The 10,076-nt window shown below is 46.4% G+C and overlaps 1 protein-coding gene across 1 annotated transcript; it reads right to left on the minus strand.

Annotated features, from left to right (window-relative positions):
• Window positions 1-1,821: 1,821 nt before the first annotated feature.
• Window positions 1,822-8,614, minus strand: LOC142467941 (transmembrane protein 238-like). Its single transcript, XM_075573946.1, has 2 exons — window positions 7,527-8,614; window positions 1,822-3,126 (listed from the first exon to the last, which is right to left on the minus strand). Exon 1 carries the CDS (start codon window positions 8,029-8,031, stop codon window positions 7,543-7,545), a length of 489 nt encoding a protein of 162 aa, XP_075430061.1. The 5' UTR covers window positions 8,032-8,614; the 3' UTR covers window positions 1,822-3,126; window positions 7,527-7,542.
• Window positions 8,615-10,076: the final 1,462 nt, after the last annotated feature.

The raw sequence follows: 10,076 nt of genomic DNA on the forward strand, positions 1-10,076 counted from the left end.
CAAATCCATGGCCCTTAGTTTCAATCTCCCTAAAGAATTAGTAAAATTACTCCAACTAAATTTCGACTTTAAATGGAACTCGAACCATATTAAATATCTAGGGGTCCAATTAACAAAAGATTACTCGACTTTATACAACGCAAATTTTAAACCCCTTTTCGACCAGATAGCTAAGGATTTAACCACTTGGAATCCATATATAATATCCTGGTTTGGGAGAATAACTACCATTAAAATGAATATCCTACCCAGACTCCTCTTTCTCTTCCAAACTTTCCCGGTTAAAATCTGTCAGAAAGACCTAAATAATATACAGAAGAACATTTTGAAGTTTGTCTGGCAAAATAGGCGACCCAGAGTTCGTAAAGATATTCTTTATAAATCCAAATCAGAAGGAGGCTTAGCTCTTCCAAACTTACAAAATTACTATAGATCCACAAAGCTAGGGCAACTCATTAGCTGTCACTCAAACCCAACCGAGAGGAGGTGGGTTGAGATAGAGGACCTAGTTTGTTCCCCATGTAAAATAAAAAATCTTCTCTGGCTCAACAAAAAGTCTAGACCACCTGAGACCTACAAGAACCCGGTGATATCCTTTGCCTGTAATCTCCGGGACTCCCTCAAAACCAAGTTCCAACTAACCGGTACCCCTTCCCTTATGCAACCACTATTCTCGGACCCCTCCCTTCCTTTTTACACAGGAAACCCGTACTCCAATACCTGGATTCAAAAAGGACTCAAAAGGGTCAAGGATATCCTCACCCAAGGGAAAGTCCCCCCATTCACTTCGCTACAAACAAACCATGATATACCCTCCTCCGAATTCTACAGATTTCTCCAGGTTAGGCACTATATCCAATCAATTTACAAGCCAAGTCAACCCCAGGCTTTAACTTTGTATGAGGACTGGTGTCTACACCAACCCCACACAAAGGGCATCATCTCCAGAATATATCACAGTTTATCCTCTATCAAGAACAATCAAACCCCGATAAATATATGGTTTCCTGGGAAAACGATCTTAACATCTGTATAGATCTCGATACCTGGACAGACATCTGGGAAGCTGCTTCCAAAAATTCATCATGCGTTGTAATTAAGGAGAATATTTACAAGTTAATATTCAGATGGTATATGACTCCTGCCAGGCTGCACTCTTTTCTCCCAGGCGTTTCCTCTCTATGCTGGCGGGGTTGTGGTGAAGTGGGGAATATACTGCACATATTCAGGTCATGCCCCAAAATCCAACAAACATGGACGGAAGTGTTCACCCCAATACACAAGATACTAGAAATCTCTGTCCCACACGACCCAGTATATATATTACTAGGAAAACCAATGGCAAATATCTCCAAAAAAAAAAGCTAGAGTAATATCCCAAATTTTAAACGCTACACGGTGTACAATTGCCAAAAACTGGAAACAGCCGCCCCCCCCATCCTTAAATCAAATAAACAACAACATTTGGCATATAGTCTATATGGAAAAACTCTCAGCCTATCTGAATGGCTCTACCTCGCAATTCTCTGAGATTTGGGCTCCTTGGTTCCGTCATGCAGGTATATCCCCATATATAGACTAGAATACTTTGAACTGAGTGATACATGTGATATTTAAATTGTTGAATACAGTACGATATTGGTACAAATGCTACCCCTTCCCTCCCTCCCCGATCTCCCCCTTCTCCACTATTCCACAACCAGTTTATTTGCATTACTGTACCCCCCTTTTTTTGTGTAGTATGTTATGTTTACCTCATTTTGTATGTTTGAAAATGTTCAATAAAAATTTAAGTAATAAAAAAAAAAAAAAAAAAAAAGGTTGAACTTAAAGGACACATACTTGTTTTATTAACGAATACATTCATTTGTTAGAGAATAAACCCAAACATTTTGTACCGACCATATACAGTATTACAATAAGTTAGGACACGGTACATTACATTGGCTCTGTTTTGGGCTCATACAGTAGGGTTTTAATCTTCTGTATATTTTATTCCTATTAAAAACATACATTCAAATTAATGTAGAAATGCAACGAATATTGTCCCATGGAGTTCATATTTGGGGTTAAGTCCTTGGCTTCTGACATTCACGGCCATGATTCCCATCAGGAGATCCTATGAGAATTCCTTGCATAGATGCTAAGCCATCCAATGCGGTAACATTTAGCGTAACTACACAAGTGCCTCACATGCCACTGTAAAAGTGTTTTTATTTTTTACGTAACGCCTCCCCTGCTCTCAACACCGGAGGCTCTTCCACCGGAGGCTCTTCCAGGCACTGTCACGGTCACTCCATGCTGCAGACACTGTAGCTGTTGGTATTTAGATATGGACAGCCATATTTAAAATATTCCTCCACAAAAAATAAATAAAATGGCAGTGTTTCACTGCGACACGTCACCGGGATGAAGAAATATCTCTGTTGAAAAAAAAGGTTTTGTCTGTACCTGAATGAGATATAGCTTATCGGTGACATCATAATGCACATAGCCTGGTGGCAGATATGTCCAATAGCTACAGCATAAGGTTTAGACAGAAAGCAGAAGAAGAAAGAGTGTCAGTTGATATATGAGGAGAAACCAAAAATGTCGGAAAAGGAGAAAGTGGCGGAAATAATTGATGACATCAGAAGGTATTAAATGAAAGATAGAGGGGGAAGAGAGAAAGTGGCGAAAGAAAATATAGTCAAAACCCTCATTACCTTGCGGAGTTGGAGCGCAAAGCGCACATGGACTGAGCCCTACTATATTATATATACTTATATATGTATTGTGTATATATATATATATATATATATATATATATATATAATTGAATATATATATATATATATTTTTTTTTTAATGGACGAGCACTGCTATTGTCTAAGTGTTTGTGTTGAAATAAGGACATGATTAATTTCCAATTAACCGTGATTTTCATCCAACAGTCATCTCTCCAGGGACGAGCAGAAATCAAGTCCGTGTTACAGGACTCCCACAGTCTGAACCTCTAGGACCATCAGAATGAGCTGCTAATCCTCCCCATGAAGTAAACTTGCATGGGTTAGAAAACCGGAGTGACCGGGGGAAGTTCCCGACTCTATTCTCGACTTTACACGGAACGTCCCGCGCCGCGTCAACCTGTTAAAAGAAGAACGCATAGTAAATAAAGGTCTCTGTATACATTGCATTTAAAGCCATATCACCCCATATTCAGAGATAATGAAGGCTGGTCAGCACGCCGACTGTTTGGTTGACATAGGGAATAATTGAGATAATAATAATTATTATTATTATTCAATAGATGCACAGGGGAAAAGAGAAGCCCTGCAAACGCGTCGTCTTACACAAAGCCCCTAATACCAAAGATAACGATAGGAATGCCCAGCGCATGCAGTGAGAACACGTCAAAATTCACAGTATTAGCAAAATACTGTAAACTGGTGAATTTTTACACATTTATCCCAGTGTGCTGGGGATTTGTAGCATCTTCTTTGGTATCCGTTCTCATGGGTGAAATAGCGCGATAGCTCCCGCCGCGTTCCCGCACTCGACTGGTTCAGAACAATGGCGCCTGTCCCCGCTGGTGAGTTGTATGTGGCCACAGGTTGCAGTAACCTTGGCAACGTCTGTAACAAATTGTTACGCTTATTACTGAAACGAAATAATCGCACAAAGAAATCAAATGAAACCCGAACCCAGCGGTGCGCAAACTGGGGGGCGCGCGAGACCCGCAGGGGGGGGCGCGAGACTGTCTGCGGGGGGCGCGGGGTTTACAGAGGCCCCGCGCGCTTTCCGAAGGCACTTAAATTTAGTGCCGAGGGAGCGGGGAAGGCCTCTGTAATCCTTACTTACCTTGGCTCCGGCAGCTTCTTACACGCGTCGCCACGGCAACGCGGCGGCAAATGACACCGCGAGGTCATGTGACGTCACATTGCTATGGCAACGTGACCTCATGACGCTGAAGCCGAGGTAAGCGGGGGTGAGGGCGCGGAGAGAGGGGAAACGCCGGCAAGGGGGCGCAGGGAATAAAGTTTGCGCCCCCCTGCCCTAACCAATTGTAAAGGAGCCATTCCCTGCTAAAGTCTATGTTCTGATATACAGGAGTTATGAAGAAGAGCAGGGGCGGCCACGCCGCTCCTCAAGGACCAGCAACAGGTCAGGTTCAGGACTCCCTGCTTCCGAGATACCTCTGTAGGTGCTGTTCCTCCAATAGAAAGGAGCGATGGCTTCCTATTGGCCGTGGGAGATTTAAAACTCCATTTTGTTTCCCCCAGCAGGGGATAGCACCGGGGGCGGCTTCTGTATCTCGGGAACAGGAAGGTCTTTGGAGCTGAAATGAATGAGGTTCAGCTCCGGAGACCCCCTTCTTCCCACATATGCCCCCCCACCCCCCATAAATGTAGGCTTAACCACACCTTTATTAAGGAACTGCATTGTAAAAATCAGCTTTGTGAAATAAGGATTAGTACATTCTTCTCGGTGGCTGGAAATGTATGTGTGTATATGTGTGTATGTGTGTATGTGTATATGTTTGTGTATGTGTGTATGTGTATATGTTTGTGTATGTGTGTGTATGTGTGTGTGTGTGTATATGTGTGTATGTGTGTATGTGTATATGTGTGTGTGTATGTGTATATGTGTGTGTGTATATGTGTGTGTATGTGTGTGTGTGTATGTGTGTGTATGTGTGTGTGTGTGTGTGTATATGTGTGTGTATGTGTGTGTGTGTATGTGTGTGTGTGTGTGTGTATGTATTTTCTACATCAGGAATATTATGATACTTCGCTCCCTGGAGTACTAACGCTCTGCCTTGCCCCGAGCTGATATCAGTAACTGATTAACTAGCAGAGTAAATACTCCGCTCCCGTGCTGAAGCGCATTTTCCTAACCTACACAAGTTAAAACCAGAGGTCAAAGTGGAACAGCGCTAGGTGGTACCGGGTACCACAGCGTTTTTTTTTTAAATGTAATATTATATTATTATTTTATGGCGCAGACACAGCAGGTTACAATGCGGGGGGAGGGAGGGAGAACCAAACAACTAAGTGTCGCAAACGGCTTTTCTGACGGAATAAAATGATTTCCTTGGTGCACAGAGATGGGCCGCGTCGGGCGCACAGAGATGGGCCGCGCCGGGCGCACAGAGATGGGCCGCGCCGGGCGCACAGAGGTGGGCCGCGTCGTGTGTACAGAGATGGGCCGCGCCGGGCGCACAGAGGTGGGCTGCGCCGGGCGCACAGAGATGGGCCGCGTCGGGCGCACAGAGATGGGCCGCGTCGGGCGCACAGAGATGGGCCGCGTCGGGCGCACAGAGATGGGCCGCGTCGGGCGCACAGAGATGGGCCGCGTCGGGCGCACAGAGATGGGCCGCGTCGGGCGCACAGAGATGGGCCGCGTCGGGCGCACAGAGATGGGCCGCGTCGGGCGCACAGAGATGGGCCACGTTGGGCGCACACAGATGGGCCGCGTCGGGCGCACAGAGATGGGCCGCGTCGGGCGCACAGAGATGGGCCGCGCCGGGTGCACAGATGTTACTGGGAATGTACTAAAAAAAAGAATGTTTCTGGGCAGCCCAAAAAAAGAGAAAATGTGTCTGAATCCCCCGCCACGTTCCGCTCGGCGTAAACCATAAAAAGTCTGTTTATATTGTTCGTGCAAAATGAAGTAGCCATGTACCCCCCTCTTTCCCAAAATCCATAAAGATCTCTATAACGCCCCGGGCCGCCCAATAGTTTCTGGGTCAGATAGTACAGTCCAACCCCTATCAGAATTTCTGGAAGGACACCGAAAGAATGACAGGTTTAATACCCAGATTCTCCACTGGGGGCGCTACATTGATGATATTGTCTTCATTTGGAGAGGTAGCGTCCCCCAATTGGAAGAGATGATGCAATGGGTTAATTCTGCACATCCAACAATAAAATTTACTTTAGAACATCATTTGAAAACAATACACTATTCACACGCAAATGTAAAATATGATCTACATACTTGGACCTCAGACTGTGGGTGATGAGGTGCCTGCTCCGAGGAGCTTACACTCTAAAAGTGTATACCACTATTATTACTATAAGGACTATGGGTTATTTTTACTACGTTGTCTTTCTACGTGGTCTAAGAGAAGGAGCGGCTCAGTGAGTAAAGACAGTGACTGGCACTGAGTTTGTAGCAGGTGAACCTGGTTCAATTCCCGGTGTCGGCTCCTTGTGACCTTGTCACTTTATCTCCCTGTGTCTCAGGCACCAAAAACATAGATTGTAAGCTCTGCGGGGCAGGGACCTGTGCCCGCAAAAATGTCTCTGCAAAGGGCTATGTAAAACTAGCAGCACTATACAAGAACATGCTATTATTATAATAAAGTCCAAATAAATGTTTCTCCTAATATACAACGGGTTTAGAACATTTCTGGTGATTACACCCAGGACTGCTACTTTCTAAGCCACTCCAATCACTGGTTAAAATGTAGAGACTGGAGGTGAAGCTCACTGGTAATGTCCCTGCCTTTGGAGTGGGTGAACCCAATCTGAAGCCCAAGGTCAGCTTGACCTTGGGCAAGTCACTCAATCTCCCTGTGCCCCAGGCACCAACATTACATTGTACGCTCTGCAGGTCAGAGACTCACTGTGCAGAATTCTGTGTACAGCTCTGTGTACACTGTCAGCACATTATAAGAAAACAAATGTTGTTATTGCAGTGCTAACACAGACATCTTTTGTAAACCATTGGCTTCCTTAAAGTAGTCTAACCGTGATAAAAGCAAAGATTAGACCTCCTCCCCCCCCCCCATCCTAGGATATTAATTACAAAGTGTATTTCTTCGGGCGCCTCTGAATAAGGGAGTGTTTCTCAATCAAGTGTTTTCTTTCCCCTTATCCCCCCTGTCCTTTTCAGAGAGGTCATAAAGATAAGGGGAGGGGGAGGGAGGGGGCTCTGCCTGTGCGAACTCTTGTAGAACGCACAGTGACGTCAGACAGAAGGAAGTAGCCGGAGGGGATCTAACCCCCTCCCAAGTCTCAGCTCCCCGTGTCTACAGAATAACTTTAAAGAAGCAATCAAATATGGGAGTGCGCTGGGCACACTGGAAGATTCAAAATGGCGGCTGGGTCAAGGCTCGCTCCTATGGCTAATAGAAAAGCTGAAGCCTCATTGAGGAGATGACGTTGCATCTTTCTATTGGTGACTCCACGTCTATGTTTGGAGTTTTTTGTTTGTGTTAAACCGTCACAGAAAAAAAATAAATACAAATATCTCAGGAAGCGTCCGATTTAAATGAACGGGCTGGAAGGTGTAAATATGGGCCATTGTGTCAGTATTCTTATCTGGTGGTGAAAGAGGATGATATAATGGGAGGGAAGGAGGCGGGGGGGGGGGGGAAGGAGGCGGGAGGGGGAGGGGGGTGGGACTGTGGATGGGTGCAAATTGCAGCTTTAAATCCTAAAACAAAAAGGTTGGATGTAGGTTCAGATATATTTATTTTGCCAGCTGCCAAATTGGAGCTATTATAACTCACACGTGAGTTTTGGAATCCCACCTCTCACCTGTATGTGGACTCCCTTATATGGGGGAGGTGTGGATGGCGCGTTGTGATGCCACATCCCTTCTCTGCTTCTCTAGAGTGGCCGAGACACTGCTGAGCTGCGTGGCCATGGGCACTGTGACAGGTCTATCCATTCGGTTTAGTTTGGGGCCAGGGCTCCCTCTCTGGCCCTGCCTGGGTGGTCTCGGACCCTGACTTCTCCGGAAGCTGCTGGACAAGCGCCCAGAGAGTGTCCTCACCAGCCCCAAGACCCCGTTGCCCTTCTTGCTGAGCCCAACATCATCGGCCAGCTCTTCTGGGGGCACCTCAATGTTGCCAGTGTACCAGAACACCCACCAGATCAGGCTGAGGAAGATAACAATGGCCCCAGCATAGATGAGGAAGTCATAGAAGAAGACGTTGGCGAAGACCCCGATTAGGAGAACGGCAAGACCGAAAACATCGAAGGCCACCGCCAGCCAGAAGCAGCAGGAGCAGCGACCCAGCCCAGCTCGGCTGAGGGCCATGGCGGAAAGAGGGGCAGGGAACCGATGGCGATGGATAGCCCAGGTTGAAGGCCAAAGATCACAAGCATGAAACACCCCTGCCAGCAAGATATCCAGTCGTGCGCAGGTGTGTCCTACCTGCTTGCAGCCAAACTGATTGATGACCTCATCAGGACGTGAGGGTATAGGCCGTTAATAGTAAATGATTAACAAAGGAGAGGTAACAAAGCTCTGCCCATCTGATAACGCAGGACTGGAAACTCCTCTCTAAGCTTAAGCCAGTTTCTCACGCTGTAAAATGGTGCAAGGTAGAAGTGAGTGCAGTTTGAATTCACCAGGGCTTCTGTTTACTGGAAATGATTCTCACACCTGGTATCTGCTCTTTGGGGACTAGAGGCAGTCTGACTCCCATAATCCTCTCTGCTTACACCTCCCAAACAGGAAAGCTGCTGTTAAAGTAATTTTGCCTGAGCAGGGAAATTTAGAAACACACTGCGGAGACATATCTTGGTCTCTCAGCAAACAAGGTCCTTCAAAACCCTTCCGTCCCCAGCCTCTTTTGAACAAGACCAGCTGCTAGCCAGTCCTGACTACTGTATGTTTGTTATCCCTAGTGAGGGAACACGCCTCTACCTCTCCCTCCTCTCTCTACACCCCATTCCTTCCTCCTCCCTCCCCCTCCCCCTCCTCTCTCTCTACCTATACAGGTAAAGAACCTGCTTCCTGCTTTATCGTCCCCACAAACAAACAAGACAGAGATTAGAAAGGCTACCTGGTAACCAGGGAGACAGAAGAAAAAAATACTCTGGGCAACCTCAGGTGTTTAATCCATAGGAACCCAAGACCTTACACACATGCCTACGGGAGAGTGTTTCATAACTGTTATGCCAGGCTGTTATATTATGCCAAAATTAACCGTCTGTGATATGACGCGGGAGTACACGGTAAATGCATGGCGGTAAGGCTATGGTTCCGAGACCCATCACTGCATTTCCAAACCCTTTACCAAGTATGGGGGAGACCCATAACATTCCCTTCATGCCATTTCCATTTGTTTTTAAATACCTGAGTGCATGCAGAGTCTGTCTGTGTGTTTATATGTCTGTGCCAATGTATACCTGTATGTGTTTGCCAATGTATACCGGTATGTGTGTGCCAATGTATACATGTATGTGCCAATATATACCTGTATGTGTGTGCCAATGTATACATGTATGTATGTATGTGCCAATATATACCTGTATGTGTGTGCCAATGTATTCATGTATGTATGTGCCAATATATACCTGTATGTGTGTGCCAATGTATACCTGTATGTGTGTGCCAATGTATACATGTATGTATGTGCCAATATATACCTGTATGTGTGTGCCAATGTATACATGTATGTATGTGCCAATATATACCTGTATGTGTGTGCCAATGTATACCTGTATGTGTGTGCCAATGTATACATGTATGTATGTGCCAATATATACCTGTATGTGTGTGCCAATGTATACATGTATGTATGTATGTGCCAATATATACCTGTATGTGTGTGCCAATGTATACCTATATGTATGTGCCAATATATACCTGTATGTGGGTTGTGCTAATAGAACACAGGTCTGTGAGAGGGGAGAAGGGGTTAGGTGGGGTTGCTATGGGAACCCAGGTCTGTGAGAGGGGGGAGGGGGTTAGGTGAGGGGTGCTTTGGGAACCCAGGTCTGTGAGAGGGGGGAGGGGGTTAGGTGAGGGGTGCTTTGGGAACCTAAGTCTGTGAGAGGGGGGAGAGGGTTATGTGTGGGGTGCTATGGGAACCCAGGCCTGTGAAAGAGGGGAGGGGGTTAGGTGGGGGGGGGGGGGTACTATGGGAACCCAGGTCTGTGAGAGGGGGGAGGGGGTTAGGTGGGTGGTGCTATGGGAACCCAGGTCTGTGAGGGGGGAGGGTTAGGTGGGGGTGCTATGGGAACCCAGGTCTGTGAGGTGGGGGGGAGGGGGTTAGGTGGGGGTGCTATGGGAACCCAGGTCTGTGAGGGGGGGGGTTAGGTGCGGGGTGCTATGGGAACCCAGGTCTGTGAGGT

This window comes from Ascaphus truei, chromosome 17, assembly GCF_040206685.1.
Source record: "Ascaphus truei isolate aAscTru1 chromosome 17, aAscTru1.hap1, whole genome shotgun sequence".
Taxonomy (NCBI): Eukaryota; Metazoa; Chordata; class Amphibia; order Anura; family Ascaphidae; genus Ascaphus; species Ascaphus truei.